The sequence below is a fragment of the Cyprinodon tularosa genome, unplaced genomic scaffold (genome assembly GCF_016077235.1).
Source record: "Cyprinodon tularosa strain WSP-4 unplaced genomic scaffold, ASM1607723v1 ctg74, whole genome shotgun sequence".
Classification (NCBI taxonomy): Eukaryota; Metazoa; Chordata; class Actinopteri; order Cyprinodontiformes; family Cyprinodontidae; genus Cyprinodon; species Cyprinodon tularosa.
In genome coordinates, this window is record NW_024039496.1 from 170,035 (window position 1) to 192,075 (window position 22,041).

At 39.1% G+C, this 22,041-nt stretch overlaps 1 protein-coding gene across 6 annotated transcripts in view; it reads left to right on the forward strand.

The window, feature by feature from the left end:
- Window positions 1-22,041, forward strand: part of mctp1a (multiple C2 domains, transmembrane 1a) — a 171,961-nt gene that overhangs the window by 27,966 nt on the left and 121,954 nt on the right. The window contains exon 1 of one of the 6 annotated variants that reach the window (XM_038269862.1): window positions 15,323-15,491. The exons of the other annotated variants lie outside the window; for them this stretch is intronic. Within the exon in view, the coding sequence (XP_038125790.1) occupies window positions 15,450-15,491 (42 nt within the window). The 5' untranslated portion in view covers window positions 15,323-15,449. Of the gene's footprint in view, window positions 1-15,322; window positions 15,492-22,041 lie in introns of those variants that run through there. 6 annotated transcript variants of the gene reach the window in all.

Consider the following 22,041-nt stretch of genomic DNA (forward strand, 5'->3'; position numbering starts at 1 on the left):
TCTGGGGCTAAGGCCAGGGTCAGAACCAGGTGACCAGAAGTCCAATGAAGCACCAGAGGGAAATCCAAGATGAGGTCAAGAAACAGTTCTAGGTTAGGCAACGGGCAAACAGATCAGGGTCAGAAAGGGATCATGCAGGTTCAGAAACAGGGACACATCGGGTCAGGAAAACAGGCAGGAAGTCAGGAATCAGAATGCTGGAATAGATCTCACCAATGGCTCAAAATAATCTGGCACTGATTTTTGGTCTGATGTTAGATACTGACAGGTGCAGGTGGATCAGATGAGTAGAAATGAGATTTGGGCGGAGCTGAGCAGGTGTGTCTTGTTAGGAACCACACCAGCATCAGTGCTGAGACACATCCAGGACAACTGAATTGAATTGAATTGCTGCTGGAGCTCCGGCGTAAACATTTAGCACATTAGTCAGGTGCAAACTTGCAAGTCAAAATATCTTCAGTCATGTGCAGTGTTGGGCACGTTACTTTGAAAAAGTAATTAGTTATAGTTACTAGTTACTTCTCCCAAAAAGTAACTGAGTTACTAACTGAGTTACTCCACAATAAAAGTAACTAGTTACTAGTAAAAGTAACTATTGCGTTACTTTTGCGTTTCTCGCCCCTGTAACCCTCACCACCCAGCCCCCACCTTCTCGCCGTGTGTTTCCAAAGCCAGCTGAATAGAGCGAACGACAAAGACAAGAACCTGCAGAGAGTTTTGCATTTATTGCAACTGGTGAGTATATGAAACTAGAAAATTTCTAAAGAAATTTTGAGGGGGGCCACCTACTGCCCGTCTGGGTAACTGGGCCAATACGGCCCTGGCAAGTGACATTGGGGCTCCCCAGACCAACTGCTTACGCCTTTGAGGGCTGCTGAGGGAAGGAAAGAGGGCTAGGTCATGGGCAAAGAGAGCTGTGTGCCACTTGTGCTGAAATCTGGGAAATAGACGTGCACAGCGTATGATGCACAAGGGTAATATGGTTTGTCCATATTGAACCGCAGTGGGTAAAGCGCAGTTGGCGGGCTCTGCCCGCCTGCTAGGAGCCCTTGCAGCGATGAAAAAAATCACCAATGGCGGGCTCCGCCCGCCTGCTAAGAGCCATTGCAGTGATGAAATCACCATTGGCGGGCTTCGCCCGCCTTCTAAGAGCCATTGCAGTGATGAAATCACCAATGGCGGGCTCCGCCCGCATGCTCAGAGCCATTGCAGTGATGAAATTACAAATGGCTATGAGCAATATGCCAGAATGTATGAGTGTGTATAAGGAAGAGGCTTTTATTCTGTAGAGTCCCTGTAGTGTTATTTTGAAAGTCTATCATGGATGTGCATCAAAAGATGGGTCATGCCCAGCAGTGATATAGAATCCATTTCCAAATGTTAAATCACTGGTTTTCCATGTTATTAGGTGAATAGCTGCTGTATTACAGAGTAAATGGGAGACTTTTATTGTGAAATTTGCTCTGGGGTGTGTTTTGAAAAGGTCACTAGAGTCTAATAAAAACAACCTGGAAGAGTTTGGGTCATAATGTTGAGCCATTTGCATCAATTATTGCATTAGTATAATCTAGAGGCTTTTATTTTGTAGGGTCCCTGGAGTCTTATTTTGAAAGTCCAACAGAGTTGTGTTTAGAGAAAATGTTCAGACCCAGCAATGATAGTTGATGACTTTCCAATCGTTAAATCACTCTTTTTTCCATGTTATTAGGGCAGTAGATGAAGCGGAAATGGGAGGCTTTTATTTTGAAATTTGCCTTAGGGTGTGTTTTAAACAGTCTCCTAGAGTCTATTCTCTAAAATGGGGTTGTGTTTGGGTCATAATGTTGAGCCATATAGGGCAATAAATATATGTAAAAAATATAGAGGCTTTTATTTTGTAGGGTCCCTGGAGTCTTATTTTGAAAGTCTATCAGTGTTGAGTGGCAAGGGAAGTGTCATGGACATCAGTCATATAGTATCCATTTCCCAATGTTAAATCAGTGCTTTCACCCTCCATTAGATTAATATGTGCTGTTTAAAACAGCAGAGGTAAAATCTGTTTGAAGCACGGTTACCTTGACAACGCTTAACGAGCCTGTCAGTGACAGAGAGAAAAGCGCAGCACTATCGTTCCTTAGCTCTCAGGCTTTTTTGAATGGGAGGAACAGCTCCGAACAAACGACTGCTGAGCAAAAACCGTATGAGTTATTCAAAGAATTTCTTCACCGTGAGCATCAGCAATCCTTCGACTCCAACTATGCCAACTTTGGTGTATGTGTGTCATTCAGAAAAATATTTATGACGAGTTGAAAACACATAGTGGTGTTCGTTTTTCTCCCCTCTTCTGCTCCAAAACCAATGAAAAACGGCTCTGATTTTCATCGACTTTAGGTCGGTCTGGAGCGTTTTTAAGGAAAAGTATTAATCCTACCGTAATTCTGAAGACACTGTGTGAGTCCAGAGATTTCAGTCTACAAACTGACCAAAAATGGTGACTGTAGCTCCAAATATGTGGCCGTGAGGCAAGAACAAAATCTTTTATCTTAAAAAAACGGCCTCCTCACAGTAAGATGTCAGCAGCTGCCCTCAGGCAGGCTGATGCAGAAGCTAACTGTTAGCTAGCTTCCAGGTGCTCCCCCTCCAAACAAACGACTGCTGAGCAAAAACCGTAAAAGGTATTAGAAAAATTCTTTCAGTGAAAGAAACATCTATCCTTTGTCTCAGACTGGGGTAACCTTCATGTCTGTAGGTCTTTCACAACCCAAAACGAAGCACAAACAAAATGGCTGATCCCACCTGCTCCTCCCTTTGTTTAAACTGCAGCACCACACTCTGTCATCTTTAAGCTGCTATAGCACCCCTCCGAACAAACGACTGCTGAGTAAAAACCGTAAAAGGTATCTGAAAAATTATTTTTATCTAAGCTAAAGCTATATCTTGTCTTCAATTGGAGTAACTTTCATGGCTGTAGGTCATCTACAACCTGAATGGGAAGAGAAAGAATAAGAAAAACGGGTCCTCAGTCCTTAGCTTCTAACTGAGCTAGCTGCAGCAACACACTTTCACTCACCTTTAAGCTGCTAAAGCCCCCCTCCGAACAAATGACTGCTGAGTAAAAACCATAAATGATATCTGAAAAATTATTTTTATCTAAGCTAAAGCTATATCTTGTCTTCAATTGGAGTAACTTTCATGGCTGTAGGTCATCTACAACCTGAATGGGAAGAGAAAGAAAAAGACAAAACGTTTTCTCACACCTGATCTTTTAATTGAGCTAGCTGCAGCAGGTCCCTCTCACCCAGCTTTCTGGTGCTTAAAATGTCCTCCGAACAAACGACTGCTGAGCAAAAACCGTATGAGTTATTCAAAAAATTCTTTCACCGTGAGCGTCAGCCATCCTTCGACTCCAACTATGCCAACTTTGGTGTATGTGTGTCTTTCAGAAAAATATTTATGACGAGTTGAAAACATATAATGTCATTCGTTTTTCTCCCCACTGCTGCTCCAAAACCAATGAAAAACGGCTCTGATTTTCATCGACTTTAGGTCGGTCTGGAGCGTTTTTAAGGAAAAGTATTAATCCTACCGTAATTCTGAAGACATTGTGTGAGTCCAGAGGTTTCAGCCTACAAACTGACCAAAAATGGTGACTCTAGCTATAAATATGTGGCCGTGAGGGCGATTTTAAAATGTTTTTTGGTCTTAAAAAAACGGCTGCCTCACACTCTAGCTTTTCAGTCTCTCCACTCTAGAAGGGTGGATTTTGCTAAAACTTTGTGGTGCTTGAGGTCTGATTATACAAAAACCGTAGCAGTTATCAACATACCGTCTTCAGTTTTAAATAGACGAAGGATTTATCTACAAACTGAGCTTTAAACTGTTTTTCTACATGAATGTATGCCGACACAGTGAGGTGCTGTTTTTTATGCTTTTTTTCCCTCTCCCCATTCATTTCCTATGGGATTTTTTTTGCGACGTTTTCACTAATAATTCGCAAACCTTCGGACTAATGAGAAAGTTTTATACAAGCACGCATCGCACCATTGGTCCCTACGCGTGTGCCAACTTTGGGCCCGATCCGACGAATGGTGCGTGACTAGTTACACGCCGAAGTTTTTAGGGGACGAGGAGAACTATAAGCTATAATAATAATACGCGGAATAAATATGTGCAATAGTAATAGGTGGGCCATGCCTTCGGCATGTGGCCCCCCTAATTAATAACTGGGGATGTCTATGTGTACTGCAACATTTATCTATCTATCTATCTATCTATCTATCTATCTATCTATACTCTGTGTGTGACATAAAATATGGATCTCCATCCCTGCCACAAAGGCCATCAAATAATGTTTAAAATAAAAAATACAGTAGGCTGAGAAGGCAGAGTATCCATCCATCCATCCATCCATCCAGATTTCTCTCTTTCTCCATATAGGCTATCATTTGATCGTTCAGCTCTGCATAGTTCTCCTGTGGCGCGAGCACAGGGCGACTGTTGCGCGCCTTTAGCGAGCATGCGCGTTTCCTGTCGCGTGTGCGGTGAATTGTGCCGCCTGCGCTGTGCGGAGATGCAGGGGAAACCGTATGGGGAAACGCAGCTCGACGTAACACCGGTATTTCTATCAGGAAAACTCTGTTTTGCTGCCGGAGTCATCCTCACTCTCCATCTCTCTGTGTGTGCTGTACGTTAACACCCACCAGCAGAAACACCCACCTACCCAACTGACAGACGGAATCTCACTATACATCAGCCATCCTCATCCTCCCCTCTCTCATGACAAGGCGCGCACCTCTGGATGACCTAAAAATAATCTTTAATATCTCTTAAACAAAAGTAGCACAAACAATATTTTTTTCTGCACAAATCTTCACTAACGTTGCACTAACCATTCAGTCTATTTGCAGAGTTCTTTTTGACGTGGGTGGGGTGTCAGCTTCACGCAGCTGCGCACGAGTCTTATCATGAAAAAAGGCTCATTGTGCGACCTGAGTAACGCGCAGTAACGGGGTGTCTGCAATGGTAACTGCGTTATAGTTACAGTCAAAGTAATTAGTTAGATTACTCGTTACTAAAACAAGGTAACGGCGTTAGTAACGCCGTTACTTTCAACGCCGTTAGTCCCATCACTGGTCATGTGGCAGGAAGTAGATACTGTATAACTGCAATGACAGATAATAGAAAAAATAAAATCCAATTTCCAACATATTTTGACTATCAGAATTAAAATAGTTGAGACATAACACAAGAAGCGATATGATATGTTGGGCTGGGGAGGCATGGCTCTACAGAAGAGAGGGATAATTGCCTTCCTTACCCCCCTGTAGATCTGCCCCAGCACTGCACATTTATGTCAAATGTAATTATAAATGGCAAATATATTAGCACTGGTCTCATAACATTCCTTAGTTTCATCATTCAGGAACTCTGTTGCAAAGAATCACTGATTTAAGTGTCATGTTTGTCTTAAGGGATCTAACCCACATGCAGAACACTCAGAGGCTGGGAAAAAGTTCACAATGTTTATTGAACAATCACAATAAATGAATACGGATTCAGGGATTAATCGGGTCCGGGTCCGGTCACGACTTTCACTGTTCAGAGGTTGTTCAGAGCGGTAGAAGGGGGGAACCGGGAGGGTCCAGAGGCTGTTGGCTGGCAGAGGGCTAGGCAGAGGCAGGGCTTAGTTAGTGATCTTACTGATCTGGATCTGAGCTTCTCTCTCAGCTTCTTCTGAGGGCGGGCAGGCAGGTAATCTGACGGATTTGGTTTTCCAGGGTTCTTCAGAGAACAGACAGATTGATTACAAACTGAGAAACTCTTCCAGGTTTCAGGTTTTGGGCTGGTTCTTCCATAACTGGCAAAACACTCTGGCGCTGGAGTGTTGCTCTGCCCCTCCTTAAATGCTGGTCTCCTGATGAGCGAACGAGCCGCAGGTGTGGAAGTCAGCTTCAGCTCCAGGAGACCTAGAACGCCCTCTGCTGGAGAAAGGTGGACAGACCTCCAGATCCCAACATTAAGTATGCAAATTCATTAATGCAACCAATATATATATTATACTCCTCCTCTCATACTCCTCTATACAGACAAAGATTTTACTTTATCATTTTTTTCACATTTTTCTGGTTTAGGTTGGTTTACCTTGGTGTTGAGTGTGAATTGGCATTCTAAAAGCAACCTGAATTTTTCAAGGTTATTGACAGTTCAAATGGAAAAGGAAACACGATGGGGATAGGGGGACTGGGCATCTAATCAACAGTCGCAATGGTAGCAGTTGTGCAAGTAGTAAGTGATTACCTAAGCAATGTCAAGGACTGATGAAGGAAAAGGGAGCAAGATATCCAGATAAAATTAAACAGAGATGATGAATCCATCTATAGATCCTGGGTGAGAAGTAATTCTCCGCTAAGGGGCTCACTTTGGCCTGGTTCCTGATGTTGTTTAGCAACTGTAGTTCTTCAATTATTTCCTGTGACTATCTTTACCTATTTCATTTGTGTTGTTTTCCCTGATTTGGGTTTGCTTTTAACTTCTCACCACTGTTCTTGTCCAGTTAATCTTTGTTACAATACACTAGGACTACAACTAACAATGAATCTGTTATTATTATTTTTTTCGATTAATAAAATAATAATCGGATAGCCAAAGATTCCTTAAAGAAGACTTTTAATGAAATTAAACCAGTGAAACAAACTTTTCCCCTTGAGGAGTTTTATATTGATCATAATAACATTTTTTTTTATGTTGAATGCAAAATGCTGATACATACATATATATATATATATATATATATATATATATATATATGGTTTTTACAATTTTAGTTTAATTACTGCTCTAAGTGGGTCGCTGTCTGCTAAAGGCATTTTTTAGAGCAGACATCCCCAACCTCTGTCCTGGAGGCCCGCTGTCCTGCAGGTTTTAGAGGTTTCCCTGCTTTAGCACACCTGATTATAATGATTGCAGTAGACCAAAAGCCTGTTAATCAGCTTTCAATTAAAATCAGCTGTGCTGGAGCAAGGACTCCTCTAAAACCTGCAGGACAGCGGGCCTCGAGGACCGAGGTTGGGGATGCCTGTTTTAGAGTCTCAATACTCCATTACGATTAATCGATTACTAAATATTCACAATTAATCCGCTTAATTGTTTCAGCCCTACATTATACTTATTTCAAATTTAAAGAATCCCACTTTTCTCTTATTTTTAACAAATTTGGGGTTTTATTGAGAACATATTTATTTAAATAATTTATTAGCCATCTAAAAGGGGAGTCCTTATTCCACAGTAAAATGGCAACAGAAAAAAAAAAAAGTTGTGTCTGTTTTCTCTACAACTCAGTTTGTGGTAAACTCAACTGTGGAACTAAATATAACTAAATAGAGGCAAAGTTAGTGTTAATGTGCTAAATGCTGTAAACGTGTATCTCACATGCGTCTGCATTCATGTGTCTTTCTTTTCTGCCCTCCATCTTATTTTGTCTGACACCACTCACTGACAAAGCCAGTATCTTTTCCCATTTCCTCCACTAAAGACACTCTAGCATAGCGAAGAGATTTGCATGAGCTTTCCAGAGCTTTTGTCAGCTCTCCAGACTGTTATAAAAGTTACCAGCTGAAGTGTTAGGCCTATGTATGTTTGTTTAACCAATGATGTGTGGTGTGTGTCTTAGTCTGTGTGCTTGCTTGTGCATGCACTGTGATGTGTGGTGTGGGGAGTTATGAGAAAACAGATGGTGCACACTGTGACGTTTGGAGATACAGGGATAATAACATAGGACACTCAAACAAGAATGAATGTGCTGCCAGAGTTTGTTTTTGCATATTTCGGTTGTGCATCATTTTGAATGCACGAAAAAAAAAATTATTTTGGTAAATGCATCCTTGTTTATAATTTTTGTGTCAACTTGGGTTACTTGGCGTGTTTTTCTTCTTTTTTTTTACTTTGATATTAAAAGTTAGGTTTTTACTATTCATTTAGTCATTTAAAGTCTGCTCAACCAACAGTAATGCATCTATATTCCTCGTCAACTGGTAGTACTGGGAAACTAATTACCAGGAAATAGAGATGTTGTAGCTGCATTAACCAAATTATCCGCTTGACACTTTTGACATTACTTGAAAGCTGAAAATTTGCCAGCCAATGATTCTCCAGGTTCGTAAAACATCGAATGTAGTACAGGTTTAATCTTAGCTGCTTGTTTTAATGCTAACTGCAACTATTTCATTTTATTTTAAAACTCTATCCATGTTCTGTTACATCATTGTGTGTTAACTGTGATAAAACACTTTCAGTGAATATTTTCCCAATAAATAAGATGCAGTAATTAGTATTTTTCTTCCAACGTTAAAGTGTCACAATTTCCCATAGGTGAACCCGATATTCAGCCAGACACAGAGTTACATTTCAAGAGTTTGTTGAAGTAGTGAAAAATGGCAGATGAAGCAGGCAAAACAGTTACTGACTTGGCAGAGGAATTATGGTTGACTATGCTGGTTTGCAGGGGTGAGCAATGAACCAGGAGATGTAGCTGTTGACAGATTCAAAAAGCCGTGTGGGCTAGAGAACCACCAGAACAGACAAGTGGGCAGCTGAGACTCACCAAGGAACGGGTAGCACTGGAGCATGGAGAGAAAGGCAACCTCAGCTAGAAGAGTTCAGCTGGCAGGGCACATAGGATTCAGTATTGAAGGAAACAGGCATAACTGCAGCATACAGACACAGGCATCCTTAGCAGAAGAGAGTGAGATGTTCTGACAGAGCTGAGTAGACAGGGGCAGGTATAAGAAGGCTGGTGAACAGGTGAGCTGAGTACTAATTAGTGGGAACAGGTGGAGATAATCTAGAGTGGTGTGGTGGTTGGAGGCAGCCTGAGCTGTTGTGATAACTGCTGGTGGCTGAATAGTGACAGGCTGAACAGAAAAAGTCCATAAGTCCAAAACCAAACTAAACAGAACCATAGCTATGACACAAAGGGGTCATAGAATGATTATATAAGTTATTTGGTGCTGGTCCTTAAGGTCTCTGAAAAGGATGTGTAACATTGGTTGGGCTGAAATGGCATATTTGCTGTTATATGAGCCCTAATGTAAGCTTTGTTATACACTCTAGAATGAAATGACAGGTTTTCTTCCTTTTATGGTATGCTCATGAATATTTAAATGAGCTGTGCGCTGATTGTTTAGTTTACAAACAGTGAAGCTGCTGAGCAAAGACGCATCATAGCAACAAGCACTCACTCACTGAAACATCAACATTGTTGATATGGTAGGGTGACCTGACGTCCTCTTTTTCCCGGACATGTTCTGCTTTTCATACCTAAAAAAATGTCCGGGGGAGATTTCATAATAGTCCGGGATTTTGGCCGACTACAGTGCAGCACTTAGTCAAAACACACCGGGCACTCGATCCAAGCCGTCAGCTGCGGGGATGGTCCGGGAACCCCGGCTGAAGGGGGCAGGGAGCCAGTGTGGGACAGAGTGACCAAACCCGACCCAGTGACAGTAGCCTGGACACAGGCGGCCCCTGCTTCCCCCCGTCTGCCTTACCGGCCCCCCCCGCCTCCGGCTGAGGACAGGCAGCTCATGGCTCTCTGCTGAGGTCCGGTCCAGTCAACAGAGAGTAAAAAAAATATATACTTACAGCTGGCTGTTGTGATGGCCTTACGGTCGGAACAGCCCCTCGTTTCAGTAAAAGAAGTTTAACAAATCCTGCTTTGAACTGTCCAAGATTTTGCTGTCTTCGGTGAAATGCTTAGAGCAAATGAACAGCTGAGCATCAAACTTTGCAGGGATCTTCTGATACACAACCATAATCCATGCCTGCCGAGTCTCTTGTCAAAACATTTCCCTTTCCTCCTTGCAGCCTGGAACACTGCATTTATGCCCATGGTCCTGGCCCATTTTCAAGATAGAAACTGCCTTCTTTGAAATTCTTGTAGAAGTAAAACCCAACTGTAGGCTAAACAGCTAAACTTGTGTCTAATATCTACCTCTATTCATGTTCTTGGGCCGTGAACCAGTGGGCTGTATGTAATTTTCAGGGCGTGACAAAAGTACAGGCCACAACCAAATAAGGCAACATCCCCTAGTTTATGTCAACTCGGGGCTTCGTTTTGATTCAAAGTTTAGAATTGTGAGATTTGCAGAGAAAGGAGGTGTTAATGGGATTTGAACTTCTCTTAACGTCCATTTCACCCACTTAACTATCGTTATTCATCAATGACAATGTAAACTCGGTTTTCAATTCTATGATCCCCTAATTCGGTATAATACATGTATTAATACAACTACGACTATTTTTGTTGATGTATAATACATTTTTTCTCAAATTCCATTGTTTTAATTTCTACTTTTACTTGAGGAAAAGGTTAGAAAACTCTGCCCTGTTTTGGTATGCATTTCAGCATCATAAATATTTCACCAAGGTTTATTTCAATGGCTTTTTTCTTTCTCTCTAATGCTGTTGATTGTCAGGATGTGTGTCTGTTTGAACTCTGCAACTGCAGTCATTAGACCTGCTGATGGACACTGTACTGATCAAGACTAACACAACAGCAGACATGAAAGGTACAGCTGTCGCGTCCTGGGACCTGACTCTACTGTAATACAAGAACAAGCACACAGTCTCACACATACATGCATTCACATGCAATTTCCCAAACTGCAGAGCTGTCAGTGCCAGGAAGCCAAGTGCCCCCTCCCTGTTATTGTTCCCCGCTATTCAACTTGGTGATCTAACTTTTTTCTTCCTGTGTAAAAGTAAAATGAAAATGCTGCTTTGTTCCCCTTATGCCTAGTTCTGTATGATGTTTACTATAAAAAATATATCTTTCCTGATTTTTATCGATGTAGATAAAGAGTTTGCTACCAGACATAAAGAGCAAATAACAGGAACATTTAGCCACCGAATTCAGCTAGATGGCTAACAAGGCTTTACACCTAATAAACAGACTTAAAGTCTTACAATAGGAACATTTCACAACATGGTTGCATTCTTTAGTCAAGGGCAGCAAATTGAAGCCGTCATGCAAAAATCCTGGTGAGCCAACACATCTTTTGCTCTTAGAAAACACAGAGAAATTGTTGATATTGTTGTTTAATGCAGTTTCCAAGCGCTAAAACATACAAACCATTTGGTTCTACCAGTTAAAATTTTAAATTGCAAAAAAAAAAAAAAAGAAATAAAACAATTATGCTTTGTGCACTGTTACCAATTATTAAAGTTAGGAAGAAAGATAATCCCTGTTGGGAAGAGATGAAAAATGGACAGATTTTTTTACTTTTTTTATCATAGGTGGGCCTCATGCCAAGAAACTACTGTATCCATTAAATTTATGTGATAATCCAGTTTATGATGTAAATACTGGAATTTTATTAAAGGTTCTCTAACATTGTGAGATAGGGATATTTGGTGGAACATGCATTTCGCCCCTAGACCAGAGAGTAGCAGCAGTGACTATTGACAGCCTCAGAATTAGATCTAAGTTCAGAATTATTTTACTGAAGACAAAAACATGTGAAAAGGGAGTGTTGTTTGTTTGTTAGCAGAACCAATTTAAAACTTATAAATATATTTTAAGACTTTTTTCTTTTTTTACCAGAGGTGCCAGGGAACAACAAAATTTGGTCATGGTTCAGATCATGTGAGTTTTAGCCATGGGCATCTGTCACAACATGGGGCAAGATGGGCTGCTTGGCAGAGTTCTACACTCTTCAAGTGCTTTTTTAGTTTTACTATTGTTATTTTTCACAGTCCAAATATGTTAACATGTGCCCGGTATATCTCTCCATCCTCTGGCTTTGAACCATTGTCTATTTTGTGGCAACAGTTACCACAGATATTTATTTTGTGTGTTTTACTTGAACCTGACTTGCAGAAGTACTAAAAAAAAGATGGAAAAACAGCAACTGCAGTTAAGTTTCCAATATGGATAGTTACTTTGCATGTGATAAATGTTTACATTTGTATATCCTCTACCCATGCATTTACATGGTTTGGTCATTAGAATAGGATCTGCAAATTGATGAAGGCACATGCACAAAAAGGTTTGCATGCACTGTCTGCTGAATTGCAAATGCAAATTGTTTTGCACCTTCTTTGAAGATCTGCTCTGCATGTACCAACACATTTGTACCTGTTTTAAGACAAACCAGCCTTCTGAAGTTTAGGCCCTCAGAGTCTCTCCCAGAATTCCAACTTGTCTTATCAACTGTGAATTTATTTCCTAACATGCATGTATAAATGAAACAGTAGTGGATTTACAGTAGATTTCGCTGCAAATAAAAGGTCACTGTACCGAGCGCCAGTTTAGTCTGTCCCGGTTGCTGTGTCCTTGGGCAAAGACACTTCACCCAAACTGGCTACTGATGGTGTTCAGAATGCCATGTGACGCCTGTTCAGCAACCTCGCTTCTGCCTGTGTGTCCCAGGGCAGCTACAAGGTAGATCGCTAATGTGAATAATTAACACTAGTCTGTGGTGTTAACTTTTGACACTACACATTAGTGTTCAGCACATTTAACCCTGGTAAGAGTTTGATTACAACTATTAATAGTGTTGTTCCAACTTTATCACAGTGTTAACTTTTTAAGACTTTTAAAAGGGTTATTTTAACTTGATCTAATGTGGACCACTTTAAATTTTAAAAGTGTTTAATTGAATTCCCTAGAAGTTAAATTTGCTCTTTCAAGATTGCTTCAAATCCATTGTTTGTGATGAATGTGCTCTCATCAGATGCATGGCATATAGGGTGCTGTAAGTAAAAAAGCAAGTATTTTAAAGCATTTACTGCTTTGTATTCGCTTAGCTTTAGTTTTCTAAACTGCATAATTTAACAATTTAACACAGGAGCACCAATGTATTAAGGTGACTCTTAAATGTGAATTATTATAAATGAAATAAAATAAATCTTGGATGAAAGTTTTAGTCTAAAATGGCTTTAAGGCGCTAAACAAGTTCAGTTTGAGAAACTGCCAATTGGACAGTATTACAATGCTACAGCAACACTAATGGATTGGAATTAAATAGCAGAGCTCATGCTTCCTTACCAGAATTGTCTGTGGATTTCTTCATTGCCTTATATTAGACCCTGATTAAAATGAATTGGGCTATTTGTGTTTCCTAAAAATTAAATATGACTTTGGAAAAAACTCTCATCTTATTTTTAGTAACTGGTATTCCGAGACCCCCCGGAATGTTTTTGTTTTTGCTAATTCCAACCTGACCTAAAACACATTTAAAGTCAGTTTGTATGAACATCAAGCCAAATGTGGAAGAGGAAGAAGGAGAATGAAAGGGGATTCATCTTACATAGTGTATGTATTGTGGGCTATAGTGTTCTACCTCACATCACGTGTTTTGTTTTTTTATGCTGAATCCTTCCAAATATGCTCCATATTTAAAAACTCTTGCCCTGCGGGTTCAAGAAGCTAAAGGTCACATGGCTTTCAGTTCCTTCTGGAGGGGAGGAGATTCCTCCTTTCAAAAAAATTACAGACTGCAACTTTAAAATATTATAATTCTTGAGTTTTAAACTTACAGAAAATAAAATTCTAGGTTAACTGAAGGGGGGAAAAATTGGGTGATTAATTAATTGAAAATAGCTATTTACAAAAAAGATTAAGACTGAGCACATTCTGCTTCTTAACATTTAACAACATTAAATTATTTGAAAATGATTTGCATTAACTTAACACTAAATTGCTGCAACATTATGTTTGCTACATTCCTGGTAAGAACTTTACACTCAAGATAAAAAGACAGTGAAATTCGTTTTCGAAACTCAACCAATTAGTGTAAAGTGTAGCCAGGGATCAAACCAAAAGTAATGCTTGGACGTCATTATGACATTTTACTTTCAAGTAAATCACTGCCCTATCTACTTGCTCTAAGAAATTTAGTTGGTGTTATACATGGATTTTTTGTTTCTTTGTTTAATTTTGTGCGCTACTGCTGCTTAAAAATAATTCAAATATAGTTTAGCTTGTAACTTATTTCGTACTATAAGCCTCTACTTTTTTTCAATTCGTTTAAACCATGTGGCGCTTACAAAGGTGCAGCTTTTAACCACCAGGGGGCGGAAGTCAGAGTTGGAAATAAAAAAGGGGCTAATTTTTATTTAGCACAAGAACATGCTGGCATTGGGCACAATGAACATTTGTTCAGAATTAAAAATTTTTGAAATTTATTTGACGACATTAAAGCTTTTAAAGCAGCGCTGAAAAAAAGAGACGACATAGCCCAGTCTTTTATTAAAAGCACTTACGGCAGCGAGCCAATAGCAGGAGCTAGCATTCTTCTTCGTCCCTACTCTACTCTACTGTAGAGCTCCCCCTACAGGTTTGATGGGGGACAGCTGCAAGCTGGATCTTCGCGAGATCTGAGTTTTCAGTCTCACAACAAATCCATCTTGAAAGACTTGCACTAATATGTCCGTCTCTGAACCAATGGCATGCCAGCAGTGTTTTTTGGGATAGGACATATAGGGTCATTGCAAACATGGCTACGCTGGAGGACTCACCTGTCGATACCGGAATTGAGTCGGTTTTATTTGAAATAGCGACAATTTCTCGTTTAAAAAAGGAGCAAAGAGAAGCGTTTTTTGAATTTGTAAATGGGAAAAATGTCTGTGCTTTCCTTCCAACAGATTTAGAAAAAGTTTGATTTAACAGCTTACAGTACGAAACGTCACGATTTGCTGCTACAGTTGGCTAAAAGCATATTATGGAAAGCAGGTACTAGCTGGCATCCAATCAGCTCGAAATATTGTACTAAATGTCCCTCCTTTTCACGGACAGACTGAACGGCAGCCATTCCAGATTGATAATGCAGAACTCAACTCACTTCTACACACATCAATCTGGCTACCGCCAGGTTTGCCCAGTGCAGCTTATATGAACATTTCCAGCTTTAAAAACAACTTATAGTGAGGCGTATACTGAGGTGCGCTCTGTAATCCCGGAAATATGGTACTTTAGAAAAAAAATTGCACTCTTATTAAGCTCTTATATAAGCATCAAAATAAAGACAATACTGCATTTTCAAACATTTTATTATTGTTAGTGATATATTAACAATAAATTGCAAAACAAAAAATACATTTATCTGTTACATCATTGTAAAAACATCATAGCACAATTAGTTAAATAAGATCATTTTTAATTCCATCTTAGTCTGAACATGAGAACATTACACAATTTTCTTTTGCACAATTTTTTCACAGATTTAAGTCTTTGAGTGACAGTGAGTTTAGGAGAGAGAAAGGCAAACAGACAGAGATAGAGAGAGAGCAGTGTGCAGAGTTGTCACTGACTGCCAGTGGGATAACCAAGAGCCTCACAGCTGGTTGGCCTTTACTGTGTGCATGAACGAGGTGCAGAGCGAGTCAGTGTTTGTGTGGGAGCTCCTATCATACAGGAGGGTAATCCAGCAGCAGCAGCCGCAGTAGTAGACTGGAGCGTGTTCAGCCTCTGGATGTTAGCGCTGCCTCTCGCAGCTGTTGGACGAAGCCTTACTGTAAGTATCCATTCATGCATACAAAATCATGATTGGAGCGCATTCCAGCTTTTTTTTCTTAGAGGGGACTTATTTATGTAGGCTGACGTAAAAACGATGTTTATATGTCAAGATATGCTGATGCTGTTAAATGGTAGTGTTTGTTTGTTCTAGGAAGGTTTCAGTTGACATTATTTGAGAGGTGATGAAAGATTTTAGTGCTAGCCGAATGTTTCCATTCCTTTGTCATGTTCACATATTTGCATGTGGATTTCCATACAAACTTTCCATAGACATAGCCTTTGCTGGGACTTTCCTCTCTGCATTGCTTACAGAATACATAAGCCATTGTCAAAAAGGCACAGGTGTTGGTGTGATGGTTTTTTTGCGGCTGGGATGGCAGGATGGATGTTCAGTGGGTGTGTCGTGTCCAGTTTCCGATGAGCGTGGAACCTGAGCTGGCTGCTGGTGTGACATGAGCCCGGCCAGACTCAAGGAAGGGAGGGGCAAATGGGAGGAAGAGGTGAGGATGTGCTGACATAAAACAAGGGGATAGAATATAAGTAAGGGAGTTTGGTTTTAAATTCAGCATGAATTCAGTCCCCCCAAAATATCCCAACAACTTATTCCTCTATTTTAGGTTGTTGATGACAGACTGTATACATGCATCACCTCGGGTGACTTAAATTTCTGTTTTTTAAAGGGATAGGAGTTAAACGTGCTCAGAATAAGATAAAAGAATCACTTGTGGGGCCGGGAATAGGAAGAAAATAAAGGAAGAACGATGAGGATTGAGAGCAGGACTGAGGCAAAGCGGCAGAAATGTCAGGAGAACTGAAAGGATCAGTGAGAAGAGGAAAGACTACAGCAGGTAAAAATAGAGGATAGCTGGAGGGTGGTGAAGAGGAATACTTTAATGAGAAGGTGTGTGCCTATCTGTGTACTTCTCATCAGACAGCTGTAAGATAAGTTGAAATGCATCTATCGACTGGGGAATCAGTTTTCATCATTTTTAAATATCAGCTCACATCACTCTTCAAAATCTCAATATATGTCTGTGCTCCTACAAACTGTTAGAGCTGAGTGCAAGAAAAGCAACAGCTTGGGTCTTCATTGCGTCATTTTGTCTTATCTGATACAGTGCATGCATAATGCATGCTGTTGAATTCTTCTGGGACTGGCTAATGTGTTTTAAACATTAGGGGCAAATCAAGAAAAAAGGTTTTATGTAGAGTCTTTTTTTTTTGGTCCAAAGTGATGCTGAATCAGTCTTTTTCTCATGTAAAGTGTATCTCTGCTTCTGTCTCCTTGAACCCCAGTCGGCCTCGGCAGATGGCCGCGCACACTGAGCCTGGTTCTGCTGGAGGTTTCTTCCTGTTTAAAAGGGAGTTTTTCCTCTCCACTGTCGCTACTGTACAAGCATGCTTAGTGTGAGGGATTGCCTTTGAGTCAATGAATTGATGCAATCATCTGGTTTTCCTGTGAAAACTTGCAATCAACATGACTGTATGATCTGGTGAACTGTAAAGTGCCTCGAGAGGACATGTGTTGTTAATAGGCGCTATAGAAATAAACTAAATTGAATTGAATTGAACGTGCATGTTCTTAAAAATACAACATCAATGCTGTATTTGCTGTGGCTTTTTGTTCATCGCAGAACACAAATAGAAACCCTTCATTACGTCTGACTGATAGTTTATGCTATAGCATTATAAGCTGCACCACATATGCTGGGTTGGGCCTTGAATCAAGTTAAAGTATTTAAAATTATGACTGATTAGCTGCCAACAAGTGGAGCAGAGATCAAGCACCACTGCTGCACTTGCAGCAGTTAGCAGATGTAATGTCTGCTGGGAGGAAACTGAGAAGAGGGAAACACTTGGTTTCTTCTGCTGTGATTTTTCAGTTACACTGTATTCCATATTTTAGAGGAAGAAAAAAATGGCGAAGTTAACAGCATCCTTCTTGCATGTTAAGTTATATTGTTAACCTTTTGTCAGTTTTCAGTCCTATCCTTTGCAATCCTGTGCTTTGGATTTTCTTTTTATTCTCATTTTTCTTTTGATAATTTAAACTTACAGTACACAGCATTGTTACAAAAACTCCACTGATGTAGGTAAATTCAGATTTGAATTAGTCATGCAAAGACTGCATTTGTGCTGCACCAAGCTGTGCATGAGTCACATGTGCAAGCTGCATGCTTGCTGTGCAAACCAGATCTTCAGTTTGGCATCACGACTCTGGAGGCTGAGACTGAGATGTCATGAAAAGCACTGCCTTGTCATTCATTTCCGGTACGATGCCGTTCAAGTTGTTAAATGGGGGGTGACTAATGACACAAGGCAACCATCACTTTCTTGAGCAAATAAAATTTACTAAAAATACAGTAATGTAATAAATAAATGGATGTTTGGGTTTTTTTAAAGGGAGGTGTATGATTCTACTCAGATGCACATTTGAATCACAATATGCTATTCCTAACAACAGTGCAGTATTTTTTTTTGTAAATTGAGTGTGTAAAGCCTTTTTATTTTCTTCTTTTCATATTGTTTTTGCCCTTGTGTGAAATTGCGTGCTTCCATTTGTCTGGTACTTAATGGTTAATAAAAATAAAGTAAACATCTTTTCATTTGTCTTAAACGAGCTTGCAGTCAACTTAGTAAAACAAGATCAACTTTATTGAAGAATCTATTTAACAGGCAAATATAGTACATTTTGTATTTGTCTGGACTTTTTTATGTGTTCAATCTTGTCACTCACAATTGGTATATTCATTTACATTTACAAAACAGAGAAACCTGAAGGAAGAAAATGATGAAAGAATAAGACGGAGCACAAGACAGCTATACATTTAGCTTGAAGTCTCCTGACTGGTGAAGCTCTGTTAGGAAACAACAAAGATCCACCAGACGAGGATTAAAGTTTAATTTAAGTTCTTGAAGTGAACATTTGTATGATGTTACTAGAATGAGGAGGAAGAACTTCAGATAAAATGTTGTATTAGTTCAGTAGCTTGGAAACTAAATGAACTGGCAAATTAATACCCCATATAATGCTTTAAAATGCAATTTGTTGCGCTGTCTGTGAGGGCTTTTACACATTTTTTTGGTGGATATCAGCAGATGCTCTGCACCAGTTACTGTAGAATATAAATAAAACTAAAGAGTGAAAATTCTCAAACAAAAATAGTCTTCTTGGACTTTTTTATTATAGCCTTGATTAAACTGTGCTGTCCTTTACCTTAACCCTTAAGTCCTTTCTCCTAATTGCATAAATTGCAGTCCTTTCTCCTTTCTCCTAATTTTCTATTGATAAATACAAGGAAAAGACTGCCTCCAGTACAGAGATTGTTTTTAATTGAATTTTAGTTGCGTTTAGTTCTGTGGACTGCATCCTTATTCCCTGCATGGATAACCTTTCAGGCCTAAGTGCTTTCTATGGGTTTTTTATTTGTTGTAATTAAGCAGCCACACATCAATACTACACCTCTACTTTAAAAGTCTTTTTTGATAATAAAAACTGTTCTCCGATTACAGCCAAAGAGGGTGACGGACTTTCAGACTGGAAAACAGATGCTACTTTGTTATCTTTACATGCAAGAGCAAAGACAATTGGATGATGCTTTGTCTATAGCTGCAGTTATTATCTAGATGCAGGTTTATTATTTTTATACAAGAACAACAAATAAAAATAAAATAAAATTTTAAAATTAAGGCTATTAATAAAAAAGAAAATGTCATAAGCCTTTCAAATTGTAGGAAAATATCAGTGTGTATCAACTTGAAATATGCAGAAAACATACTATGCACTCTAGTGATTTGTGGCAGACTGTTCTCCAGAGAAGCACATCAGCTGTCTTTTGAGGCTTGCCCTTTTCTGTGGAGCTGCTGAGTCAGCAAATAGACCCTGCTTAAAATGTTCCTGAAGGAAAGGCAAAGGTCTTTTTCTGGTCCGGCATTGGATCAGTTTGAGAGCTGTGTCAATGTGATTACAGACTGGCGCTGATTTGTTTCTGGTTGACAGCTTTGGTTGGCAGCAGACTGAACAGATTGTCTGTCTGCAATGTCAGCAACACTTGATGCTCCCAGCTGAGCTTGTCACCCAAATTCAAAGGTATCAAGCAGATCTGGTTTGTTTCTAAATATTTCTTCATGCAGAATTTTATTTTTTTTTATATTGGGAAGGAATCATCAACCTTTTTTAATTGATACTTCCATCTGAAAACGCTCTCTCCTTTTTGGCAGTTTGTTCAACTTCTGTTTTTTATTCTTTTAGTCTGTTCTGTATTTCGTTTTTCCCCTCAGGCACTTCCATATTTATGTTTCTGATTCCATTACCTCTGCCTCAATCCTTCTTTCCCTCTTCATTATTTATGGAGGATGGCTCTGATGTGTAGTTGTCACGTACCGCTTGCCTGGAGATACGTTCCAGCCATTAGTTTCAATTGAACTTTTTTCAAAATGTCTTCTTAAGGCTGATTTTAAGGTAATTTCTCATTTTTCTGCAAAGATTGCTCGGTTATGTTCAGGTTAGTTAAAACATGAAGGTGTCTTTATGCAGTCAGTGTTTATGACCCATAACAGCCACAGGTTATGTAAATGTGTTATTAGTGATGGCTGATTTTATTATTAATGTTAAATCCTGGTGCCCCAGGTGCTTTATCTACCCAGCAGCAGTTCATAGCAGCACAAGCAAAATGCATATTAGCATCTTCAACCTAATACAGCTTTATACTCCTTTAACATTAAAGAGTTTTGATTTATGTATTACATTTATGTACAATTCAGTTTTAACAATAACGTAAAGTAGGCCAAGCCCCCTAATCTCAGCTCAGACATCAGGCAGAGTCATGTTACAGCTGGTTGGAAGAAACACAACTGGATTGGTGTTCTGTGTATCTAGGAAGGATGGAGCTCATAGAGTTACAAATAGAGGCCAGCTTGGGTGAGATTATGGGGGCTTATGATACAAAGGATTAGTATAAGCATATCAATGATTTATCAACAAAGTCACTAAAGTTTCTAGGCGAATTACACACTAAAACCTTTTGAGTATAGTGGATCATTTAGCTGTATCAAATATTAAAATGTCTTTCAATATATATTTTGGAGAAAGTTTGTGTTTTATATATATATATATATATATATATATATATATATATATATATATATATATATATATATATATATATATATATATATATATATATATATATATATATATATATATATATATGTATATATATATGAGAGCATGTGCATGGTCTTGTTTTACCTACAATGAAGTATTTTGTAATATAACCTACATGCTCCCTGCATACAGGTTCATATGGGGACATTCAATTGGTAAAGTTCTGTTCTTTGAGTTAGGGTTAGGTATATGTTGGTAATAGGTAGGGTTGTCAAAAGTATCGATAGTCAAAAAAGTATGATACTGAAACGTTGTATCCGGATATGATAGTCATTTTCAAAAGTATCGATACAGTGCCACCACCAGTGGCACCTAAAGTGCACCTAGAGTGCAGAATAGAGGAAAATGCACTTTCTGAACACTGTGTGATTGAATAATTCCGTGCACTTTTCAGTTTCAGACTTTTTTGTAAGAGGTGCAGCTGCTGAGAATGATTTTTGTTTCTTAACCGGTTTGGCTAGTGTCATTGTTATGTGTGCAAAGCATAGCCAAGGAAGGAACACTTAATTTTATAAGTTTTTTATCAAGCTTGCTTAATATTGTGCACAGCATACAACCTCAAAATATTGTTCTTATTGTTTATTGTATTTATAAATACAATAAACAATAAGAACAATATTTTGAGGTATTTCATTTATTAATGAAAATATTTCTGTTGAATTTTGGAGTCTTTGTTTTTATCCTTGTGGTATCGAAAATGGTATCGAGTAACGGATATTTTCCTTAGTATTGGTATCGAGTTGAAAAGTTTAGTATCGTGACAACCCTAGTAATAGGATTAGGGTTAGGTATATGTTGGTGTTAGGGTTAGAGTCTGGGTTAGGTCATATAAAATGAATGCAGCTCAATGAAATGTCCCCATATGTCATGAAAACAAAGCGGTGTATGTGTTTCTTGAATACAGACATCATTCCCGAAATGTTCAGGAGAGTAAACTAATCTGTATCTTGTTCAATTTATGCTTTATGTAGACTTTATTAACAATGGCAAGACCAACTCTTAAATGTAAATTTTGGACTTTTTTGCCTAGATAATACTATTAAAATCATAAGGGAGCATCAGCTTTTCAGTTTTCACTAGGATAATTTTGTTGTAATACCCCCTTTATCAAGTCAAGGTACTTCTCTGTTTAGTCGAATCCTCTTTTACTGACAAACAGCAGATAAATACAGTTTCTTTGGATTCTGGGCCCATATTCATAAATATTTTCAGGGTTCTGTCAGCAAGTTCCAATTTTAGCCTAAACATGACTCTGAAAAAAGTCTTAGATTAACGGCTTACACACAGGAAGTCTAAGCAAGTAGCACCCAGAAATGTTTATCAGTCAGTGCGGTAGGGGGTGAAGCTGTCTTCTAATAGCCTTCATTGGTTAATACAAGGA